Source organism: Schistocerca serialis, chromosome 3 (genome assembly GCF_023864345.2).
Source record: "Schistocerca serialis cubense isolate TAMUIC-IGC-003099 chromosome 3, iqSchSeri2.2, whole genome shotgun sequence".
NCBI classification, from domain to species: domain Eukaryota; kingdom Metazoa; phylum Arthropoda; class Insecta; order Orthoptera; family Acrididae; genus Schistocerca; species Schistocerca serialis.
The window spans coordinates 144,716,880-144,743,691 of NC_064640.1; the positions used below are offsets into that span (position 1 = coordinate 144,716,880).

Below are 26,812 nucleotides of genomic sequence, written 5' to 3' on the forward strand. Positions count from 1 at the left end.
TTTCAACTTGTGGCAGAAAATGGTGGACAATATATTCAACATGTCTAGCACCAGTGTCACGACAATTAGAAACAGATGTCATTTTCCTTTTTATGTGATTTTTCGCCCCAGTACAATTAAAAACTGATTTTTTTCACATCCCATGTGGTATGACGTTGCTGTGATGGATGGGCTTACTCCACTGACAATACCACAACTGTTAACTGTCATACTTACACAGTCATACACATTGATGAATACAGATGGAGTAATGTTCAACTCACACCTTAGCCATCGTACTGCAATTCATGTCATTTGTAGCTGACCCCATTGATGCTTAGGGGGCCATCTAGTGCTAAAATTTTTATTACATTCTTTTTGTTCCATGATGTTTCCCCCTGTGTCAATAACATGCTGTTCAAATTTGACGTCATTCTGAGCAGTGGTTCTCTTTCTACAGCATTTTGAAACCATGACTTTAATTATGGACACCCTGTACTTTGGTCATTTTCAGTCTCTTGCAACATACAGAATAATATTCGGGGTTACATCACATGTCACTTAAAACAAATTTTTCTATTACAGAAGAAGGCTATCTGAATAACAACATCAGGGTCCAACTCGAAGAGATTCAGACAAATGATGGCTTTCATAGTTAGAATATCCGGAATAGCAAAGCACTCAGGACACAGCAAACAAAAAGAACTAACACATAAAGGCATGTGAGTTACATGTGTGTTAAGCTTTAGAAGGTATTGCCAGTTTACATCAGAAAGTTGCAAAAGGAATACAAATTTTAAGCAGAATTAAAATAATAATAATAATAAGAATAATAATAATAATATTGCTTGAACAATTCTTTTATTCAGTTGGTGACTACGCTGACCAGTAACATTTTTCTGATAAAGTTCGTATCAAGCCAAAACCGAAAATATTGTCTGTTGCCCATTAACGTTTTCATTATCTACAACTATGTACACACTCCACAGGTTACTGTATGGTGCGTGGCAAAAGGTGCCTTTAACCACTATTAGTCATTTCCTTTCCTGTCTGATTCGCAAATAAAGCAAGGGAAAAATGACTATCCATATGATCCACACGAGCCCCAATTTATCTTATCTTTGTAGTCCTTATGCAATATGTATGTTGGCAGCAGTGGAATCATTTTGCAGCTAGCTTCACGTGTTGGCTCTCTAAATTTTCTCAACAGCTTTTCACTAAAAGAACATTGTCTTCCCTCCACGAATTCCCATTTGAGTTCACGAAGCATCTCTGTAATGATCACATGTTGATCAAACATACTAGTAACAAATCCAGTGGCTCGCCTCTAATTGCTTCAACAGCTTCCTTTAATCTTATCTGGTGGAGATCCCAAACACTAAAGTAGTACTCAAGAATGTGTCACATTAGTGTTCTATACATGGTCTCCTTTATATATGAGCTACACTTTCCTGAAATCTCCCAATAACCTGAAGTTGACTGTGTCTAGCAGCACGCTATCAATGTTGGATCTGAACATTACAGTATTGTTTTTCCTACTCACCTACATTAACTTACATTTTTCTACATTTAGAGCAAGCTGCAATTCATCACACAAACTACAAATTTTGTCTATGTCATCTTGTATCCTCCTACATTCCCTCGAAAATAACATCTTTCCATACACCACAGTGTCTTCAGACAACAGTAAAATTGCTGCTCACCCCAGCCGACAACTCATTTATGTACTAACCAAACTGGTCACTGAGTGACTGGATAGACCCCTTCGACCCGCTTAACGATTTTATGTAAGACTAGAATTTTCTTGGGTTCTCTTGCCAAGGTACGAAAGTGAAAGTAGTTGTATGCTTCACCCATTGATCATTTTATACATGCACAAACTTCTAATAACTTTTGCCTGTTGAAATTTACACGACCGTTTTTGAACCTTGAGTGAAACAAACTGTTTCCTCAGTATTTTTCATATCTGCTATTCAATGGTGGTTGGTCTTTTTTGTTCTTAATCCACTTACTCCGCACATATTTCTCTAGAGCATGATTTACAAACAGTTTAATCTTTGCCCATAAATCCTCTACACCCATCATATTGGAAATAAATCTACATCTACATTTATACTCCGCAAGCCACCCAACGGTGTGTGGCGGAGGGCACTTTACGTGCCACTGTCATTACCTCCCTTTCCTGTTCCAGTCGCGTATGGTTCGCGGGAAGAACGACTGTCTGAAAGCCTCCGTGCGCGCTCTAATCTCTCTAATTTTACATTTGTGATCTCCTCGGGAGGTATAAGTAGGGGGAAGCAATATATTCGATACCTCATCCAGAAACGCACCCTCTCGAAACCTGGACAGCAAGCTACACCGCGATGCAGAGCGCCTCTCTTGCAGAGCCTGCCACTTGAGTTTGTTAAACATCTCCGTAACGCTATCACGGTTACCAAATAACCCTGTGACGAAACGCACGACTCTTCTTTGGATCTTCTCTATCTCCTCCGTCAACCCGATCTGGTACGGATCCCACACTGATGAGCAGTACGCAAGTATAGGTCGAACGAGTGTTTTGTAAGCCACCTCCTTTGTTGATGGACTACATTTTCTAAGGACTCTCCCAATGAATCTCAACCTGGCACCCGCCTTACCAACAATTAATTTTATACGATCATTCCACTTCAAATCGTTCCGCACGCATACTCCCAGATATTTTACAGAAGTAACTGCTACCAGTGTTTGTTCCGCTATCATATAATCATACAATAAAGGATCCTCCTTTCTATGTATTCGCAATACATTACATTCGTCTATGTTAAGGGTCAGTTGCCACTCCCTGCACCAAGTGCCAATCCGCTGCAGATCTTCCTGCATTTCGCTACAATTTTCTAATGCTGCAACTTCTCTGTATACTACAGCATCATCCGCGAAAAGCCACATGGGACTTCCGACACTATCTACTAGGTCATTTATATATATTGTGAAAAGCAATGGTCCCATAACACTCCCCTTTGGCACGCCAGGGGTTATTTTAACGTCTGTAGACGTCTCTCCATTGATAACAACATGCTGTGTTCTGTTTGCTAAAAACTCTTCAATCCAGCCACACAGCTGGTCTGATATTCCGTAGGCTCTTACTTTGTTTATCAGGCAACAGTGCGGAACTGTATCGAACGCCTTCCGGAAGTCAAGAAAAATAGCATCTACATGGGAGCCTGTATCTAATATTTTCTGGGTCTCATGAACAAATAAAGCGAGTTGGGTCTCACACGATCGCTGTTTCCGGAATCCATGTTGATTCCTACATAGTAGATTCTGGGTTTCCAAAAACGACATGATATTCGAGCAAAAAACATGTTCTAAAATTCTACAACAGATCGATGTCAGAGATATAGGTCTATAGTTTTGCACATCTGCTCGACGACCCTTCTTGAAGACTGGGACTACCTGTGCTCTTTTCCAATCATTTGGAACCTTCCGTTCCTCTAGAGACTTGCGGTACACAGCTGTTAGAAGGGGGGCAAGTTCTTTCGCGTACTCTGCGTAGAATCAAATTGGTATCCCGTCAGGTCCAGTGGACTTTCCTCTGTTGAGTGATTCCAGTTGCTTTTCTATTCCTTAGACACTTATTTCGATGTCAGCCATTTTTTCGTTTGTGCGAGGATTTAGAGAAGGAACTGCAGTGCGGTCTTCCTCTGTGAAACAGCTTTGGAAAAAGGTGTTTAGTATTTCAGCTTTACGCATGTCATCCTCTGTTTCAATGCCATCATCATCCCGGAGTGTCTGGATATGCTGTTTCGAGCCACTTACTGATTTAACGTAAGACCAGAACTTCCTAGGATTTTCTGTCAAGTCGGTACATAGAATTTTACTTTCGAATTCACTGAATGCTTCACGCATAGCCCTCCTTATGCTAACTTTGACATCGTTTAGCTTCTGTTTGTCTAAGAGGTTTTGGCTGCGTTTAAACTTAGAGCGAAGCTCTCTTTGCTTTCGCAGTAGTTTCCTAACTTTGTTGTTGTACGACGGTGGGTTTTTCCCGTCCCTCACAGTTTTACTCGGCACGTACCTGTCTAAAACGCATTTTACGATTGCCTTGAACTTTTTCCATAAACACTCAACATTGTCAGTGTCGGAACAGAAATTTTCGTTTTGATCTGTTAGGTAATCTGAAATCTGCCTTCTATTACTCTTGCTAAACAGATAAACCTTCCTCCCTTTTTTTATATTCCTACTAACTTCCATATTCAGGGATGCTGCCACGGCCTTATGATCACTGATTCCCCGTTCTGTACATACAGAGTCGAAAAGTTCGGGTCTGTTTGTTATCAGTAGGTCCAAGATGTTATCTCCACAAGTCGGTTCTCTGTTTAATTGCTCGAGGTAATTTTCAGATAGTGCACTCAGTATAATGTCACTCGATGCTCTGTCCCTACCACCCGTCCTAAACATCTGAGTGTCCCAGTCTATATCTGGTAAATTGAAATCTCCACCTAAGACTATAACATGCTGAGAAAATTTATGTGAAATGTATTCCAAATTTTCTCTCAGTTGTTCTGCCACTAATGCTGCTGAGTCGGGAGGTCGGTAAAAGGAGCCAATTATTAACCTAGCTCGGTTGTTGAGTGTAACCTCCACCCATAATAATTCAAAGGAACTATCCACTTCTATTTCACTACAGGATAAACTACTACTAACAGCGACAAACACTCCACCACCGGTTGCATGCAATCTATCCTTTCTAAACACCGTCTGTACCTTTGTAAAAATTTCGGCAGAATTTATCTCTGGCTTAAGCCAGCTTTCTGTACCTATAACGATTTCAGCTTCGGTGCTTTCTATCAGCGCTTGAAGTTCTGGTACTTTACCAACACAGCTTCGACAGTTGACAATTACAATACCGATTGCTGCTTGGTCCCCGCATGTCCTGACTTTGCCCCGCACCCGTTGAGGCTGTTGCCCTTTCTGTACTTGCCCAAGGCCATCTAACCTAAAAAACCGCCCAGCCCACGCCACACAACCCCTGCTACCCGTGTAGCTGCTTGTTGCGTGTAGTGGACTCCTGACCTATCCAGCGGAACCCGAAACCCCACCACCCTATGGCGCAACTCGAGGAATCTGCAGCCCACACGGTCGCAGAACCGTCTCAGCCTCTGATTCAGACCCTTCACTCGACTCTGTACCAAAGGTCCGCAGTCAGTCCTGTCGACGATGCTGCAGATGGTGAGCTCTGCTTTCATCCCGCTAGCGAGACTGGCAGTCTTCACCAAATCACATAGCCGCCGGAAGCCAGAGAGGATTTCCTCCGATCCATAGCGACACACATCATTGGTGCCGACATGAGCGACCACCTGCAGATGGGTGCACCCTGTACCCTTCATGGCATCCGGAAGGACCCTTTCCACATCTAGAATGACTCCCCCCGGTATGCACACGGAGTGCACATTGGTTTTCTTCCCCTCTCTTGCTGCCATATCCCTAACGGGCCCCATTACGCACCTGACGTTGGAACTCCCAACTACCAGTAAGCTCACCCTCTGCGACCGCCCGGATCTTGCAGACTGAGGGGCAACCTCTGGAACAGGACAAGCAGCCATGTCAGGCCAAAGATCAGTATCAGCCTGAGACAGAGCCTGAAACCGGTTCGTCAGACAAACTGGAGAGGCCTTCCGTTCAGCCCTCCGGAATGTCTTTCGCCTCCTGCCACACCTTGAGACGACCTCCCACTCTACCACAGGTGAGGGATCAGCCTCAATGCGGGCAGTATCCCGGGCAACCACAGTCGTAGTCCGATCGGGGGATGCGTGGGACGAGCTGGCCGTCCCCGACAAACCCCCATCCGGACCCCCACAGTGATGCCCATTGGCAACAGCCTCAAGCTGTGTGACCGAAGCCAACACTGCCTGAAGCTGGGAGCGAAGGGATGCCAACTCAGCCTGCATCCGAACACAGCAGTTGCAGTCCCTATCCATGCTAAAAACTGTTTTGCAAAGAACGTCTGAACTAATCTACAGAGAGCGCAAACAAATCGACAAAATTTAAACGGTTATTAAAATACAAGATTGCCTAGTAAATGCAGTAATGCTGCTACTTGCGCACTGCTGACACTGCTCGGTGGCGGAAGGAGACTACGCGAATTTACACTATTCAGGTACTAAAACGCGATGCTACAACTCTCAAATAGTATAATACGCCCGAAATTTATGAATTAAACAATGCAAGTACCAAAAACACGCAAAGAAATTAAGAATTAAACTATGTAACAAATGAGTGAGCTAGGAGTATACGACTTGCTGCTGCAGCTGCTTATCCAACGGCGGCAGGGAGCACACTCCATTCGTTGTCTAAGAGGGACGCTACTAACTGCTTTCTCGATGGATATATTAATTTTAGTGCCCATCAATTAACGATTTGCAAAAACAAAAAACTCATTTTAACATTTACAGACTATGTGTAATTTTTTTAACTGAAGGAAAATAAATATATATTAACATCACACGAGTTTATAATTTGTCTTACCTGGTACCTGGTTCATTGTAGGATTCCCATCTCCTAGTAGCAAGCTGTAAAACGTTTTCTCCCAAACATTTAAAACAATCGGTTTATTTCCCGTTCTGTTCTTATCCATTTTCCTTTTTAGTCTCATTTTCTTTAGCAATTGTTTCCTGTCAGTTTTAATGCTGATATTAGTTTCAAATGAATGTATAACATTTAAGATTGCATCTCCTCTCTTTCTTTTTGCTTCTGGAAGTTGTGACTTCTCTGATACTCAGGATGATTTTCTAAAGCCGACTAAAAACAACATCATACTTTCTGCACATACCCAGCTTTCATCTGAATCGGACGAGGACATCTTCAGTCAATAAGTGACAATACTCACTGAAAATAAATGAAGCGAAACTCAGTCGGACGGCAAAGGAAACAGTGATGAAGCCCATTCTTGCTCAACAATGGTTCGCTGACAATGCATACCAAGCAGGTGGCTAGGAGCTTTTGCTACTGTGTTAGAAGTAAAAGGTAAAGAGGAAAAGCAAAAGGTCATTATTACAATCAGAAGCTAAGGCTTCTGCTTTTACCTTTTGCTTCCAAGTGAATGCTCTTACTTCTACCTTTTGCTGCAAGCTTGTGCTTCAGTTTTATTCATATGGCCCAATGTACTCAAATGTAGTCTCACGTGTAAGTAAAAACAATTTACTTAGCACATCACAGTTTGGATTCCAGAAGGGTTGCTCAATTCAGAATGCTATTTATACATTTTCTTACCATTATTACAAGCATTAAATGCTAACATATTGCCAGTTGGTACTTTTTGTGGCCTTTCCAAGGTATTTTATTCTGTAGATTGTGTTACTCTTCTAGAAAAATTCAAATTTTATGTAACTGGTGGCTTTACATACAACTAATCTGAATGATACTTAACAGAATGTAAAAAGTTGTGCTGAATAATTCAAACAGTTCTGAAAGGATAGGAAATTTTGAGATGGGGGAGAAATTAAGAAGTACCGGTACCACAAGGTTCAATTTTGAGTCCATTCCTGTTCATTATGTATGTGAGTGACTTTCCACTTAACATTTATCAAGACAACTAGTAATTTTTGCAGAGGATACTATTGTTATAATACATTCCATAAGTGAGAAAGCAATAGAAGAGACTGTTAATAATATTTTTCAAAGAATTACTAAGTGGTTCTCTGAAAATGGACTCTCCCTTAATTTTGAGAAACACACTATATCTAGTATGTACAACAAAGAGTGTCATACCTACCAACAATTGATGTAGTGCATGAAAGGAGTCAATAAACAGGGTACAATGCTTCGAATATTTGGGTGTACACACCTTGAACTGGTAGAGGCATATCACTGAGCTGCTCAAACAATTAAGTTCGAGCTACTTTTGCTCTCCATATAGTTACTAGTCTTAGAAACAAACAAAACAACTTCCTGGCATATTTTGCATATTTCTACTCAATAATGATTTATGGAATAATTTTCTGGGGTCAGTCATAACTCGGAAAGAAAGCATTGATTGCACAAAAGAAACCATATATACAATATACAGTATAATATACAATGTTCACCTGCGACAGTCATGTAGGTACCTCTCCAAGGAGGTTGGCACTTTTATAATACATACATTTGCTACCGAAATTCATCAAGAATAACCCATCGCAGTTTTAGAAGAATAGTGATTTCCAAACCTACAGCTCTAGAAGAAAAAAGTACCTTTATTATTCATTAATTGAAGATGTCAGTGGCTCAGAAAGGATTTCAATATACAGAAAAAAATTTATCATTTACTCAATAACATAAAACACCCGATAGGCAGCAAAGCAAATTTTAAATCTAACCTAAAATACTTTCTCCTGGACAACTCTTTCTATTCCATGCACGAATTTTCCTTTAAATACTGGTAGCTTGTTTAAAAAAACTAGTCTTTGATTGTAGTAGCACAAGCAGGACTAAAAAATATGTTTATTACTGTTAACATTAATCACGTACACACATCCTGAAACTGACTTGTTGCACATCATTTAACAAAAAATGTTCAAATGATTTATGGAACATGTAAAAAACTAATGAAGATCTTCAGATAAATAAGAAAAACAAATGAACAGCAGCATAAAATTAGGTATGTAGCTAGTAACTAAAAAAAATTACAACCTGGTAATTTTGCTCCATCATGAGGTTTTACTGTTACTGGCATCAACTGGGAAGAGACAAATACTATTTGATCACTACTAACTGCACCTTCTTCATTAGCAGTTTCATTAAGCTTCTTCGCATATTTTAATTTTTCCTGTAAATCATTGCAATAAGGCATATTAAAGAACTGATGCAACAAAAAGAGGAAAGCATTTTCTTGCATATTTTCTGATTAATTGTTTCTGGTTATTTATTGTTATTTGCCCTAATGAAAGGATGGTCTTCAAAGCCATCTTTCATTTTATATGAAATAAATGAACTCCTTGTACTTAACAGTGAATGTCTTTACATGAAAGAGTACTATCAGTTTACATAATAATAATAATAATAATAATAATAATAATAACAATTAGTAATAATTAAGCAATGGAAACTCTAGGTTGTAATATCAACAATACTAGGAAAGGATAAACTGCTACACACCATAAAGATGACCCATCGAGCTGCAGACAGGCACAACGAAAAGACTGTTACACATTATAGCTTTCACCCAAAACCTTCTTCAGCAAAGAAAACACACACAGTCATTTCGACTGGAGCTGCCAGTTGTGGCAGTTGTGTGCATGAGGTGTGCTTGCTTGTGTGAATGTGTGGGTGTTTTCTTTGCTGAAAAAGACTTTGGTTGAAATCTATAATGTGTAACAGTCTTTTTCATTGTGCCTGTCTGCAACTCAATGGATTATCTTTACGATGAGTAGCAATCTTTCCTTTTCCTAATATTGTTAACAATGACAACTTAATACAAAAACATGAATTATAACAAAAAGGAAAGAAAGAAAGAAAGACAGAGGAAAGGAAAGAAGGAATCAAAGAGAAAGAGGTAAAATACACCCAAGTGGTAAAAAAGAAAAAAAATATAAGGCCTAGGAGAGCACAAGTGGCCGACCACCTGCTAATTCATCCTCTTCTCATAAAGAAGGATATGGAATCCACAGAAAGATATGGGACCTGTAGATTGCTCGCCCTGTGGTTAATATCACCTTTCAAATACTACATCTTCAAGTAATTATTTAGGTGGCCTCACATGTATTAGTGGATCTGATTTTATTCCTCAAATCTAGGAAAATTCCTTGGGAGTACCAGAGATCAGTCTTGCCCTTACATGTAGTAATCAGACAGGATTACAACATAGTTTTAGAGGTGGAAAATATAAGAATTTGGAAAACAAATTATGAGATCTTGCTGTTGGTTATGCAGATGGTCTCAACTGTAAGTAAAGACTACCATTAATTTATAACAAGACACAATCAGATATGTTTGAAACAGGAAATATGTATTATGGAAAGAGGCAGACTGTTCACTAACTGCATCTTTGCAGCATAGGACTTGGCTTGTGGTATGAAAGAATATAAATTAATTTAAAGTGTAAGGACTGCATAGGATGTGAATGTTTTTTTTTTTTTCCCCTGGAGGAACATTACATCTGAGAGAATGTACCCATGATTACTGGCGGGGAAAAAAGCATTAAATAATGGATCAGCAATCAGGAACATACAGATCTCGCATTGCACCCCTGGCCTCCCAGGTCTCCTGATTTCACAGTATGTGAATGTTTTAGTTGAGGGTTTTCTGAAAGTCATCATCCGTGTGTCCTCAATTCCAGCAACTCTGGGTGAAATGCAACAGTACACAGCAAGAACAGTTAATGCAGCAACTCCAGGCATGCTCACAAAAGTATGGAACAAGTTTGACTGGCTTCTGGACAGTTTTGTGCGTCGAGTGGAAGACACATTGGACATTTTTGAAAGGTAAATGAAATATTGATGCTAAGTGTAATAGTAATAAGTACCATTTACAAGAACCCATATTTTATTTTCAAAATTAAAAATACATTTTGGTTATTGGCATGTATTCAATTACTATGAACTGGTCTAGTTTTCATTATAAATACCTTAGTGTGTACTGAACTAGCATTTTTGTTATTTTTCTTTTTTATTTACTTTGATTATGACTACTAATTACCTCAACCAACCAAATCTGATACAAATTTGGTAAAGTGACCATCTCAAATGATGGGCATTATGACTTTCCCCTCAGCATTCATTACATCTTGTTCATCTGGAGACATATTCAACTATAGAAGTAGTAAAGCACAATCTCACACTTTGTAACACCTTACATTCTTCCAACAAACCTACCAGCAATCACCGAAGGATGTGTAGCGGCTACAGTGACATAAATCTGGTAACACTGAGCAGCCCACTGCTCAAGAACATCAAGAACATTGTATTTAATAAATATGAACAACGACATCACGTGCAGCTTGAGTTTTTTTTATGACTGCAGTGGGCATCACCATCCCGATAGAAATGAGATAATTTCTTATTCACATGAAATACCTTTAGATGATGTTTGGTTTGCGGGGCACTCAACTGCGTGGTTATCAGCATCCATACAAAGTCTCAATCTTTACACAGTCCAATCTCACCACATTAACGAATGATGGTGAAATGATAACACAAACACCCAGTCCCCAGACAGAGAAAAATCCCCATCCCGGCCAGGAATCGAACTCGGGACCTCGTGATCCAGAAGCAGCAGCGCGAACCAAATACCTTTAGAGAAATTGCAGAAATCAAGATTGTTGGACCATGATCTTGACTGTATGTGGTGTTTCATCTCTTACTCCTTCTGTCCCGTAAACAACACAGGACATACAGTATTCATTGGATGACGTGTCCACACTGCACTATAAAGGAAGCAATGAAAGTGGCACCTAGGAGGAGTAGGTCAGTTCTCCCAGCCCTCATCTTCCTCCTGTTTCTAAGTGCTGATGAGAAACCTTTGGCCTAGTCCACCTTGATCCATGACTAAGCTCACACTGTTACCAGTGCCACGTCTACTACAGGTGTAGTTGGGATGGCATTATCAGAAGCAATGACTACCAAACACACACTTATCATTAACAACATCTACGTGGCAATACTGTGCTTCATTCATGCTGCTGCTGCCATGGTTTTGCAACTTTGTAACCCATTATCCAGAATTCACTGCATGGAAATGTATGTTTGAAGACAAGGTAGTGATTTTCATCAGATAATATTGTTATTTTTGTTTGCGAGTTAAGATGACAGAGCAAAACAAAGAGAATCATCATATACACGGCACACTAATTTCTTCATGACCTATAGACAAAGCCAGGAGAGATGAAATCTTATCAGCACAAGAGACTGCAACAGCAAAGGCATGTGGCGTTTCATACTGAACTGCGTGTAGGATATTTGCAGAAACATGGATAATGGAAACCAGTAGTCAAGAAATGATGTTTCAATCCCCTTGGGAAGATATTAGTGGAAGAACTCTAACCGATGTGGACAATTTCCAGAAAGATGTTGTTCATCATATAGTACTGAAATTTTATCAGAGTGGCAACTGTAGCAGATGTCTAACACGACAAGACTGCATTTATGGGGTAGGGGAGCGCAACTATTTGAGTGGAAGAATTCAGGAATGTTTGGGCTTCAGGTACAAAAAATGTGACAATGGAAGTTGCATTCTGATGGAGAGATTTTGTATTGCAGGAGATAGGGCTAATTTACTGAGAAAAAAGCACATCAGAAAATGAAAAACACCACCACTCTATCTTGATGAGACCTGACTTAATCAGGATCACACCAGACAGCATGTCTGAAAGTATTCAAAAGGTAATAAGGTTTAAAGTAGCGACTGGCAAAGGAAAGACATTTATTGTCTGTCATGCTGGATATTTAAATATGGCTTAATTTAAAAAAACTAATATTTATATCCTGCAAATCCAGTGGTTATCGAGAAGAAATGGATAATAATATAATTCAAACACTGTTTTTTATATTTCTTACATGGTTTGGAAGACAGTTGCGTGATCATCATGGATAATGCCAGTTATCACTAAAAAAGAAAGGAAAAGTACAAAGAAGGATGAAATTTCACAGTGTCTACAAGAGAAAATTATTTCAATTTCAGACTGCCATATGAAAGTGGAGGTGTTGGAGGACATCAGGCACCACATGAACCATTAAAATCAGTTTGTACTTGACAGGTTAAAAGCAGAAATGGGCCACAAGCTTGTGAAACTGCCCCCTTACCACTGCCAGTATAACCTGATAGAAAATATATGGGTCCTAGTGAAATCATAGGTTGCATCCAGAAACTGTACATTCAGATGAAAGCTGTGCACAATTTAATTGAGGAAACAAATGATCATGTCTTCATGTAAGACTGAATTAAAGTGTGTACGCCAAGCTGGAAACTGGCTTTCTGAAGGAAGGCATCCATGAAAAGTTCTTCAAAAGCATTGTCATTGCCTCAGATGACCGCTTGAATAGTGGGTCTTCAGAACAGGACACTCAAACAAAAATAAATTGTATTAAATGTTATATTTCTTGTTCCTTCCCCTCCACAAAGCTTTGAACACTATTTCCTCTCTTCACTCACTTTCCTGTCGTCTTCCCTTTCCTCCCCCCCCCCCCCCCCTTCCCCCAATGAAAAGTTTCCAATATGTGGGACCAAAGCTGTTGTGCATTCGCTGCATGTGCTGGCACGTTACTCGAGGAAAACAGAAGACCCCTGCTTTCCACTCTTTACCGAGGTTAAAAACTAACACGCAAAGCTAATGAATGCTTAAATGTTCACATAAAATCTGAAATACCATAATAATTTCACAGGTGAGGAGTAATAATGTATTTAACAGCAATAAGTCTACTTGAACACACAAGAATAAGTTAATATGTAGCAGCTGCCCTTTCACTAGAGTATTTTCTGAACATTTTTTTGATAGATGGTTTTACACCCATAATAAATTTTTAAAATAAGCTGTTGTCTATTGCTGATTGTGAAATCGTTATTGCAATGTGCTGTCTGTTGTATCTGGATACTATATCATTTTCGAGTGAGCACCGTATACTACATTGTACATAAATGCGCCAGATAGCCTTATCTGATGGCGCATTTTGCCGGGTTTTGCTCGACAGGCACAGACCAATGGCTTCTGACTTGAGGCGACTGAGGTATGAGGCAAGAACATGTGTAAGGGAAGTGTGCACAAAAGGTGGAAGGGGTGTCTTCTACACTTGCCACCCCAGCCGCCATTTTTGCTGCTGTCTAGTATAGTTATAATATTGGTAAGTTGAAACCATCAGGTCACACATAAAAAGCTAATAACTTATGGTTTTCCACAAGTCAAACAAAAATGAAAAGACTGCTAGAACATGTCTTCTTAAGACGGCAAACATTCACAGTATGACACTGTATTATATGAACTACACAAACCTGTAACTACGTATATAATCTGGAAATCACTGTGAAGTTTGTGATGGAAGTACTTTTGATTGTATTATATAGTGTATTAGCATTTTCCTGGCTAATTTATTGATGGAGTATGGGTACAATGATTGCTTGTACTACAAGGTGTGAGCTGCTGTTAATCTAATTTTATATTTGTGATCTCCACAGCACTGATACCTAGGGGTTGAAGAATATACAGTTTTGACATTGAAAAGTGGTACCTGGTACCTTTTAAGCAGATATCCATAAGCCCAACGTGTTGCACAGATTTAAAAATCCATAGGAGGTCATCTGGGTTGTAGCTTACAGCTTAGTGTTTGCTGACACAATGTTCACAGTGCTACTCCTTGGCATTGATGAAGCATATATTTACCAGTTGTCTTGCTTGCTTGGTTCTGCTGGTGAGCTGTTTAATCATCCAGAGCATAGGTGGGTTGAAACAAAACAAAGTGCCCATTATTGTTTCAGCCTGTCCACCATGGATCAGGAAAAATTGCTTGAACCCTGTAATCTATTGCTTTGGTGCTTTGTATGTAAATGTCATGGCAGGCAGTATCATATGCAAGACCCTCTCTTCAATTCAAGTCTCTCTCTTCAACTTCAACATACACTGTAAACGTAACAGTCAATATCTCATTAACATGTTCCATGAAGTCATTCATCTGTGAATGATAGGGAATTATCATACTGACAATGTTGTATTGTGAAATTACTTTTCTAAGATCAGAGGTCATTACATGTGGCACTGCAAGCTTCAAACTGGTCTTCCGCAAGAAACCTGGTGATTTCCAGAATCTGGCAGTTGGTACAGCCTTGGTGACAGTAAAGCGCCTAAGGTAGTCAGTGCACACTATTATCCATCTATCTCAACTTGCAGATTTGGGAAACCACCTCTAGAGATTAACTCCAATTTCATAAAATGGAGCATCTGCAAAAGGAACTGGAACCAGGCATCCTGGGAATAGCTGAGAGTATGCCTCCATGGTTGGCAATACCTACAGTACTGTAGATAGTGTCTGATGGAGCAGTAGATACCAGGATAATATGGCCTACTTCTAATTCTATTGAAGGTCTTCACAAATCCCAGATGACCTGATGCAGGGGTGTCATGAAAATATCAAAGTATGTCTTGCCATAAATGAGTTGGGATAACAAGCAACCATTTCTCTCCCACTGGGTCATAGTCCCATTCATTCAGTATTCTGTCCAGCAATCTACGATGTCCTTTGGCAGTTTCTTCCTTCTCTAAGGTCTCTATGATCTTCCCTTGTATAGCTGCAATGCCTGTTAGAGCGACGATGATGACTGATATCAGCAGCACTGGATAACAAGAAATGTAGTCAACATCTTCCTTCTTGTAGCCAGTTTTTGTATACTACTGTTACATAATATTCTGAAAGCTTCAGTGGCCATCTTGTCAATTTTCCTGATGGTTCCTTCAAGGCTTGTTAGTCAGCATAAGGAATAGTGGTCAGTCACATCAGTGAATGATCTACCCTACAAACAGATTGAACCAAACCAGCAGCCCAAACAACTGACTGTTTTAGCTGTAGAGTAATCCCTCTCAACCTTTGAGAGTATTCTGGAGACATAAGCAATAACTCTTCCAGAACCTTCCTGGATTTGCACTAGAACTGCCTCTGTCCCATAACCACTAGCTTCAGTGTGTAGGTCTGTCTCAGTATTCTTGTCAAAAAGTGCCAGGACTGGTTAAGGTGTCAGTGTCAATGTCAGGATACAGAAAGCTGCTGGATTGTAGATCCTTCTGTTGGGTAGTCAGTAGTTGTAGCATTTTTTTAAAACTTATTTTCATTTATTGCCGTAACTGTTTTGATCTGTTACACAGACTGTAGAACTGGCCATACAGTTAACATATATCATGTTGCAAAGAACATATTGATTCACAGTTAATTTTACAATCTTACAATAAAATGATACAGTTGTTATTTTGTTTGCAGCTTTTTACAAAAACCGAAAAGTATACTAAACAACAAGTAGGAAGGTACTAAATTAACAATGGTGATTTAAAAAGAGAAAACAGAAAAGACAGGAACGGTAGAAGTACTACGAAGTACTACTGACCTGTCATCAATGCAGCACAAGTACGAGGTCTGTTCAAAAAACTGCGGAACATTTGTAATTTCACACCAGTGGTGTGTTGCAGTGAAATGTGGTTGGTATACCTGCATAAGCCTGTGTTTAAAATTTCCAGGCTATGTTCGTTTAGGGCTTAAGGCATGAACTCTAAACACTTCCACAGTAGCAAGTGAGGAAACACTTCCGTCCTTCCGCTAGAATATTGCAGTGTCTGCTGTTGCTATACCGCACCCAGCTGGATCTTCTTCACAATGCATAACACTCTTGCCTGTCTGTGGCTGGCTCTCTTGCAACTCACTTCTGCACTGGCACACTTTTTGACCGAATATGGTCGATAGACTACATTACCCCCCTTTTTATCAAGATCTGGTCCCTCAGGTCGACCAAACTAGATTATCCTTTACACTAGAACTCCTGGCGACTGATTCCTCTGGCTCTGTTTCACCTGTTAAGAATTATTCTAACAATTTCTTTCCTTCACCCCATCACTTCATCTTACACATTTCTTCATGGCCCCTTGCCTTGCTCTTTAACTCAAATACCACGGAACTTATTTCATTACTAGGCTTCTTGCACAGTAAGTTCTGACTCTTTATTCCAAACTTACAAGATAAAATGAACCAATTATCCTTAATACTACCCCCTCGTCCAATCATCTCCCTTCTGCTGTTTTTATGCTCATTGTATCCAATCCACTGGAATGTGAACAATGGCTGGGTCCAAACTTAGTCTTGTGCTTCGTCTTCTACGTACCAAAACAAGGACTACACTCAGCAGTGGCTGTGGTGGTCAGTATGGCAATAGTTAATGTTGCTCTTTCCACTACTGATTTTCCCGATATAAATTTACATGCTGTTTCCAGAGAGAGACATCCCTCCAGCTGGTTCAGAAGTGTGTTTATAGACTGCATTAATTTTGGACACAGAGTTTGTTTTAAGCTCATTAGATTTGCAGCATGTAGCACTTCTAAGGGGTCCTCTGGCCAATATAAACAGGGTTGCAAAATACTCAGGTGAGTTATCCATGAAATTGTGGAGGGCAGATGGAAAGTAGGCCCCATTATCTCATACACTGTCCCATTTAATAACAAACCTCTCCTGTTTAGTTCTTGCCTCTTTGCTGACAAAAGCTTACCCTGCTCGAAATAACTAGCCACTACCACCATCTTGTGTACAACCAATGAGCCTCGACTTTCTGAAAGTACAATTCCGGCTCGATCACTTCCTTATTGCATTCTCTTAGCTCCTTTGGTCCCATCAGCAATTTCACTCTGTAGGAATCCTGCCCCTCTCTTATTACCATATTTGGACAGACTGTGATTTCCCCTCAGTAGCATTTTTGTAATATTTCTTCCATTTCTACATATCTTCCCATGTACTTTGCAATTAATAATAATCACTGCATTTTTACTCTTACAATTTTCTTTAAGATCCCCCATATAGCAGGATATGCATTAACTATACAGCACTTGTAATATAAGTGTTTCCCTGATAATGATATACAAAAGGAAATGTAAACTTTTGCTCCATCAGTTCTCACCAAATTTGCAGCTACCTTGAAATAAAAAGCTAAGTTTTTGTGCTTGGATTCTAAAACCAACCCCAACTTCAGTGGTAGTTCCTTCTGTTCTTTCCTTAGACTCTCTTAAGTGCTGCTCTGGTGACAAAAAGTTTAACCCCAGCTGATCTCTTACAGCCTGTAGTTCTATTACTTTCTCTCGTGCTTTCCAAACACTACCTTCTATGGACTGCTGCCATTTTGTCATTACTGCCTCCCTATCAAAGACTTCTACTTCTGTTTGTAGTTCCCCAATATTCTGATTAACTGCAGCTTCTGCATCTCTGGCATACAGCATTACTTCTCCAGTCATTTGTTGTAGTAGTTGTGTGTTATTCAATACGTCCTTCTCTAAGCATGCAATCTGCATTATATGCCAATCACTCATGGCTTTATTCCCTTTTCCCCACTGCTAAATCTCTCCTATGGTGTTGTTCACCCTTCGAATGTCTTTCTCGTCAGCAGTGGCAAATATTGTTTTCATAAGCTAACCTCCAGCGTCAATCCATCTCCTCTTCCTTTGTGTATGTGGAATAACCCCCAGTACCTGGGTGACCTCATTCCTTAATTTCTTGTATGCTCTATGTACTCTCTCACAAAACCTGCCACTTCCCTTGAGTATCCCATGCCTTTCTGTTCTCTGACAGAATATGTTGAATGCTTCTTCCAATTTTCTCACCTCATTAAGCAAGTCTCATGTGTTGGATACCACCTGTATCACACAGCAATGACTGGTGATCACTACGTATTCCTGCTTGGTGAACAGCACTCCCCCTTCCATGAGCTGGTTCCACAACACTTCCACCCTGATGAAGATCAGTAGTCCAACTATGAATCACATCATCTTGCCTTCTCTGCATCTCACCTACAGGCCAGAATACCTGTTACTTTCTGCCCCCTTCAATTCATTGTTGCTTTGCAGCTGCTTATACTAATTACACTAAATCTATACCAAACCTAAAAAAAAGACTATCTCCTAGGCCTTAATCCATTAAAGTTCCTCATTAATGTTTCATCAAACTCTTGTGTACTTTTCAATACCTTTTTTCTCATTCTTCCTTTCTGTTCCACATCTCCTATCCTTGGAATGACTTCCGGACTTCCTTGAAAAGGTTTCTAACCACCCTAAAAGCACAAATGCCATTTTTATCAGCAACTGAATCTTGAAATTTACTGGTGACATAGTCTCTACCACTTGGTATGGCTCCTGATTCATTGCAAAATACTTCTTTGTCTTTCCCTGTGGTGTATACAAAGTTGATAGCATCACCTACTGACCAACATTATACTTTGGCATTCTTGCCATACAGCACACTGCTTCCTACTGTTTCTCCAGAGCTCATGTATTTGCACTCCGTACCCCATTCCAAACTTTCCTGATCACTCTGACAAACTCGTTAACAGACTCTCCAGGCTTCCCTTTCCTCATTTTCAACATATTGAATGATGGTGGCATTTTACGAACATATACTACTTCATACAGTGATAATCCTGTATTCATGGGCTGTTTTGAGTTGCAGGCGGAGACAACTTACTTCAAATAGACATCCCAGTTGTGGTGTGAGTCAACGTAGTATCCATCCATCTTCCCAATTGTCCTACGCACTCTTTCAGTTCTTCCATTGGCTTGGGGATGGAGAGGACTCGTTCTTAACTTCTTAACATTCAATAACTTACTCAATTCCTTGAATAGATCTGACATCAATTTCATTCCCTGGTCTGTTACTATTGTTTCAGGCACTCCAAACTTCAGTATCCAATTATTCAGAAGTGCTTGTGCTACTGTTGCTGCCTCCTGGTTTGGCATCATGACCATTACTATGCATCTTGAAAAATGATCTATGATGGTGAGTACATGCTTATTCCATGCATGTGTTTTATTGAATGGAGCTAAAACCTCAATCCCCACAAATTCGAATGGTGCTAATGCTTCAGGTAACCTCTGCAGTGATACTTTTGTTCGACACAAATCTGCCTTCTGTGTGCACTGTATGAAATTGTGCACATACTGGTTTACGTCCGTCTGCCTATTCCTCAACTAATACCTTTCTGTTACTCTTCTGTTGGTAGATCTGCAACCTCCATGACCTGTTAATATGTAACCATGAGCTTCTTGTAGCACTGTATTCCTTGGCTTTGCTGGTACCAATATCCGTGGTCCCAACTTTGTTTCTCTGCATACAAAACTGTGACTGCTTAAAAATTCTTACATTCATCATCTGCCCTTGGTGCATTTTGCCATTCCTTATGTTCATGATCCCCAATATGTAAAACTGTTGCTTTTCTACTTAAGCAGTCTACATTTCTGTGCTTCTTCCCAGGTTTATGCACAACTTCAAAATCAAATTCACTTAGTCTTACTGCCCATTGCATCAATCTACCAGAAGGATCCTTTAACACCAAAAATCGTTTTTGTGCCGCATGATCTGTTACTACTCTAAAGTTTTTGCAGTACAGATAACATTTGAAATATGCGATTCCATAAATAAGGTTTAACATCTCTTTCTCCATCGTTGAATAATTTCTTTCTGCAGAATTTAGTTGTCTTGATGCTTAAGCTAACAGATGTTCTATGCCTTCTACCTCTTGTGACAACACACAGCCATGGTTTGATGCATCACACGATAAAACAAATTCTTTATTAAAATCTGGAAATACCAATATTGGACTCAATGTTAAAGCTTCTTTCAGTCCTCAAAAGCATGCTGGCACTCTTCTGACCACACAAATTTAGTGCCCCTTTTTAACAGTTGTGTCACCAGTCTGTCAATATCCACAAATCCTTTTACGAGCTAACGGTAATAGTTCGCGACTCCTAAGAACAATTGCAACTACTTTCCAGATTCTGGTACAGGAAATTCATATACAGCTCTAATTAATCTTGGGTCTGTCTTAATCCTATCTTTACTTGTGCTATGACCTAGGTATGCTACCTCTTCCATCACAAAATTACACTTTTCTGTACTTAATGTTAATTTCACTGCTTTTAACCTTAGGAATATTTTCCTTAATTGCTGCATATGCTGTTCCACCACTCCCATAGATGATTGTCATCGAGATACACTAAGCACTGCTGTGGTTTTAAAATTCTGTGTACTCCATCAAACAATTTCTGAAATCCAGAATGAGATTTTCACTCTGCAGCGGAGTGTGCGCTGATATGAAACTTCCTGGCAGACTAAAACTGTGTGCTCGATTGAGGCAGGAAGATAGGAGACGAGATACTGGCAGAAGTAAAGCTGTGAGGACCGGGCGCGAGTCGTGCTTCGGTAGCTCAGATGGTAGAGCACTTGCTTGTGAAAGGCAAAGGCCCGAGTTCGAGTCTCGGTCAGGCACACAGTTTTAATCTGCCAGGAAGTTTCAATTTCTGAAATGTTGCTGGTGCACTTTTTAATCCAAATGGAATTCAACGAAAAATATTTGCATTGCCCTGAATGGTTCAATGTTTCTGTGACGTTTGATGCTTTTTCTTGTATGTGTATGGTACCTCTTTTAGCTAAGCAAACCGCCCGATATAATACTTCATTTTCTTCTCACAGTTCCACCACACACAGAATTCCTACGGGCAAGCTACAGCAGTACTGACCCGAAGTGATTTCCCAACACCTTTAGGTACACAATCATGTGGATCAAGTTCTAGTGTGATCGTTCACAGTTTAATCAGTTCGTCTTTCAGGACAGACTCCACTCGTGACATCACGACACTGGCAATGGCTTGACCTAACTGAAATATTTTTCCAGCAAGTTTCACCCTATGTTGCCAAAGACTGATTTTTGCACAGTGCCAATATAAGAAATCTAATCCTAGAATCATGTCGTAGCCCTCACTCATGTGTGGCACAATCTCTACACATTGTTTAAACTGTATCATATCCTAATGGTGTGACATCCTTATCCCCCACTTCACACAATCTGTACCATGGAGGGTTCCATTGTTTACGTTTCACCAGATCAGTATTGGCGACCAACAAATGTGCCTGTGTCTAATAATATCCTGCAACCCTTTTTTTTTCCTATTCCTCTTATCACACATTCGACCTCTGCATACGATTTTGTAGTATCCAATCTTACTGGGAATGACTGTAGGTAGATCTGAGGTTCCAGTTGTTGTTTAACACCTTATCCTTCCCTGGTCCTCCACTTCTAAACTATTACTTCCTCTTACTTAATCATATCACCCTGAGGCTGGCAGCACTGCCTCCTTACAGGGCCCATTCATCCACACCTGAAGCATTTTATATTAGCTGTAGACACTATCTGTTTACCCTGCAGTCCAGTCAACAAATCAATCTCTTTACACTCTATAGCTAACCGCACTGCTAACTGCAAATCCGTCGGACCCCCTGTCCATCCATATCTTGACATTTCCGCATGCAACCCTCTTAAAACAGCATTAAACACCCTCTGCTCAGCTTCTTGCAAAATAATTTCACTGACTGCAGTATCCTGATACCCTGTTCTAATTCATAGGTACATCCATCAATTTTCCTTATCCTATTCACAAACTGCTCTCTCAGTTATTGCCCCTAATTGTTCCCTATCGTGTCTTTGTTTTGTATACCTCTGAATTAACAATTCCTTAAATTCTTCATATGTTATGCATTATCCACTGTTAATTGTGCCATCTTTTCTAACAATATGCATTCTACTTCTGGCTCTGACACATCTCATGTCTTTGGTTGTGTCAAAGCTTTGTCCGTGACAACGTTCACTTTGAGAACTAACATTCACAAGACAGGAAAACAAAATACATTACGTTAATTCTTTCATCTAATCAAGAGCCATCCTGACTCCCGACATTGCCTAGCCACATACTCCTAACGATTACAAGTATAACATTTTACTGGAACTGATTCTGTGCATGGTGCTGAGTGGCCCTCAAGGTTATGCTGTGTACATCTAACAGGCACTAACCAATCACGACTTCCATTACTTCTAAAACTAGACAAATCCACCAGTTCTCTACTCACAATAAAATTTACTTTACAAAATGCATGATTGTCAAACCTTTCTTTCATGACCAAAATACAATCAAATTTTTTGGATTCGCCATACCACAGGCCATAGATTCAGACATTGATCTAAGAATGCGTTGTCAATGATTTAGCACCAGTGTTAGATGACCCATGGATTGGCACCCATGGAGAGTGAAATGAGACGTCAGGATGACAGTAGATTTGATTTATTAACTTCTTTATTCTGGCCCTTGGCTGTAGTACATCAGGAACAGCTTGGTGAAGGTGTCCAGTTGCATCTCATGTGAAACAATTGACATGTGGCAGTGCTGACAGAGCAAAGAGCAGGGCCAAGTGTGGCATCACTCAAATGCCACTGTCAGTGATGTCTCTGACTGCGAGTGTGATGACAACATGGTGGTGCAGCTGACAGTACCGCAGATGGGGCTGTGACCTCCCTCTAGCGAGCAGATGGCCTTCTGCTCCAGCAGCAGCTGCTTTCGTAACTCAGGGGAGGCTACCCCATCCCCTGGTCGAGCAGTGGACCCCATACTGGATTCCAGGATGTTGCTCCATGTGTTAAAAGCTCGTGGTGCAGGCTGTGATACTGAGACAAGAATATTTTAATACACAAATGGCTCAGTACTTATAAACTTCAGACTATGTAATTATTGGACTTACAGCACGTACTCTAAACACTTCCATGGTGGCAAGTGAAGAAAGACTTCCATCCTCATGCTAGTGTACTCCAGCACTGGCTGTTGCTATACCATGCCCAGTCGGTTCTGTTTTGCAATGCCAGTCAGCGTATTTCGCTTTGCAATGCATATCACTCTTGCCTGCCTGTGGCTGGCCCTGTTGCAGCTCACTTCTGCTCTGTCATAATTCTTGACCGAATATGGTCGATATGCTACAATATACTTCTTTTAAGAACGGTGCTACGTGATTATCTTTGCTGTGTTAATGAACAGTGTTAAACAAATGTTATATACATATGTTTTGTGTTAATAAGGATGCTCGGAACATAGTTAGACAGCCTCTTGGACCATTGTGTAAAATTGCAGTGATTTAAAAAGAAAGCCAGAGTGGACCCAGCACTTGCAATGCTTGTTAGGTGGTGTGGCAGATGCCATAGAGAATTTACGAGAGGAATCTGTGGCTGGTACAGTGTTATGTGTTGTTGCATGTCGAGAGACGGCAGAGAAGCACAGCAGAGAGCAGCCTGGCCATTGGGGAGACTTTGGACAGCACCTAAAGGAACCAACAGGAGGATAATTTAGATGCTGGCTGGATGCCTTCAGTAAGCATGGACATCAGCCTTGTTAGCTGACAACAGCAGGTGCAGACCAGCAATTGGCAACCCTGTGAGTCATTGCTAAGTAACATCATAGCGATCAGGTGAGGACGGTGTGGAGATCCTTCTTTTTTACATCCCAGTAGTGCCTTCTTGTGTGTTTATCTGTGCAGTGTGAATACTTGCACATGAGTGTACTATATTATATTTTTTTATTTGTGGTATTTTTTTCTTTGCAGTGAACTTAACTATTTAGTTTACATTTTGTTCATGTTAACTTAATTTCAAAAGCTTTCTATAATATGTGGAATCTGGTAAAATTTTTTAATTTATAGACTTAATGTCATGCAAAACACCTTTTTCTAATTAAATACTTAGCTGATTTGGGCTACTTGCTTAAGTAAATAACAAAATGCAATCTGAAGAATTTTGAGAAAGTCTTCCAGCATGGATTGTAATATTTTGTAAATTTTGAAATGGACTGAAATAAAATTTAGGTGCTTGGAGCTAGATAATGGTAAGCCACATTAAGTAAATTTTACAGCAGAGACATTTGAAAGTTCACAAAATTACATAAATCAGGTGATGGACATAAGAGATATGTTTACTATGTTATAAGATACTACATACATTAGGGTCTTCTTCTCATATGCAACAGAACACTTTTAACTTCTGCACTTAGTGAAACCCAATATTAAGTACAGGCAATGCACATAATTTTGCACTAGAGTACTGCAACAAACACTACTGACATTCTAATTTAAACTACTTTTAGTTTGTTATTATCAATAGGCATTGTTCCATTTAAAAAGTGTTTGTTTGCACAAAAAATACACTTTCTAAGTATTATTACGATCTGTATGAGCCTCTGACTACCAATCCATTCCGTGAAAACCACTCATCAATATTACTTTCCATTTCGTCAATATTTGTGGTGCAGTTTTAGGTGATTCACCATGTACATAGCAGAAAGTGTAGGAACAAACATTTCAGAAGAAAAATGACACAAGTATGTTGAAAAAATAAATGTATCACCAACTTCTTGCGAGATTAAGAAAACTACTTATTCCCTCCAAAATGGGAGCTCATGTAGATTTGATGGTATTTCCAATAGAGTACTGAAGATTTGTTCTCACATAATGAGCCCTGTCTTATCTGAAATACATAATGCATAATTAATGCAAGTTATTTTCCAGAGACACTGAAATATGTTGCCGTTAAACCCCTCCTTAAGAAAAGTGATAAGAGAGGAGTCAGTAACTTCTGACCTGTTCCACTAATAGCATCATTTTTCAAAATTTTTGAGCTGATGTGTTCTAAAGGGTGCAGCAGAACCGAAAAAGCAGTTTTAAGGAACAATAAAAAGTAAATCTGGATGTATAGAGAAAAAATGTATTTATTTTCTAAATTAGTACAATATACTATTTTACATTCATTTAGTTTTGAAAATAATGTCCTCAAGATGCAGCTGTTAGCATCAATACATTGTTGTAGATGATCCCTGAAGATTTTGAGCAGCTCTCGCATACATATTATTCACTTTGTCAATAATCTCCTCTTTTAACTCTGGTAGAGTGTGAGGGTAGCTTTCAAACACCTTTTCCTTCAGATATCCCCAAAGAAAGTAGTCACAAATGCTCAAATCTGGTGACCGCGCTGGCCACCCGATATCACCCCTCAAAGAGATGAGGCGTTCTGGAAACATTTCTCTCAAAACATCAAGTGAAATTCGAGCTGTGTGTGCAGTATCTCCATCCTGTTGGAACCACAAATCCCCATGTTCTTTAACAATCTCATCCATTCTGGGCTGCAGAAAATTTTGCAACAATGAAACATAACGTGTGAAATTCACTGTCACGGTCACTCCTTCCTCCTCAAAAAAGTAAGGCCCTAACATGCCAGATTTTGATATGGCACACCACACTGTCACTTTAGGAGAATGTTGCGGTCTTTCATGAATAATTCGGGGGTTTATTTTCAGCCCAGTAGCGAAGTTTTGCTTATGCACACATCAACTAAGATGAAAATGTGCCTTATCACTACTGAAGAAAGCTGCATTCGGAGGGATCTGAGCAAGTATTTGAACACATAGATTTTGATCGTTGGCGTAGTCTGCTGGGCGTAATTCTTGAGCAATCAATATTTTGAAAGGATGGAACTTCAAATAGCAATGCAGAATCCTTCTCAAACAGCAGTCTAAAATCCCCAATGCAACAGCATGTCATCGAGCAGAACATTGTGGCGATTGTTGAACTGCTGTTCTCACCTGGTGCACATTTTCTGATATTCTGATGGATCTGCGTCAGCCACGTGTATGTATTCTTAGTGTGCTACCAATTTCCTCCAACTGCCAAACCCAGGACCAAATTGTGTTTGCATAAGAAAAGCATTGTTGTGTGGAATGTTGAACTGTCACCGACATGCTCGTTGAGTAACGATCGCAGATCTGTTGTTTTCATAATAAGTGCAAACGGCAAAACCATGACGTGCACTGGTCCAGACCATGTTGGCTACTGAAATGGGGTCAACGAGTGAACAAAGGTAGACCATGTGCAACTGCCTACCCCTACCACAGCCCCAGCAGTAATCGACAGAAACTGCTTAGTAAGTCCTGCCGCACCAAAGTTTCAGTGTCAACATTTGGCTTCATTGATCACAATTCTCGTTGCTTTCAGCATAATCTGCTGCACTGCCATCAGTTAATTCTGGTTCATTAACCTGCTCTGTGGCTTGGTAGTGAGTCAGGAATAAATAATATCAATGATGCATGGCAGGCATATAGGAAAGCAGGTTCAAGACTTCTGACATTTTCTTATGCTGTATGGGAATAGGTCTACGATATTTTGATGTTAACATCACAATGCAAGGTGTCTGCATTGGATGGCCACACATAATTTCATGGACGTCTCCATGAACAGTGTGCTTCATGACAACTGAATCAGGATCTGGGGCCAAAAATTTGAACACTGTAGCTTCTGAA

General features: G+C 39.9%; 1 protein-coding gene across 4 annotated transcripts in view; it reads right to left on the minus strand.

The window, feature by feature from the left end:
• The window catches only part of LOC126469854 (coiled-coil domain-containing protein 77-like), a 202,235-nt gene that overhangs the window by 58,938 nt on the left and 116,485 nt on the right, over nucleotides 1-26,812 (minus strand). For all 4 annotated transcript variants that reach the window (XM_050097160.1, XM_050097161.1, XM_050097159.1 and 1 more), the window contains one exon: nucleotides 8,626-8,761. In XM_050097160.1, the coding sequence (XP_049953117.1) occupies nucleotides 8,626-8,761 (136 nt within the window). The remainder of the gene's footprint in view (nucleotides 1-8,625; nucleotides 8,762-26,812) is intronic.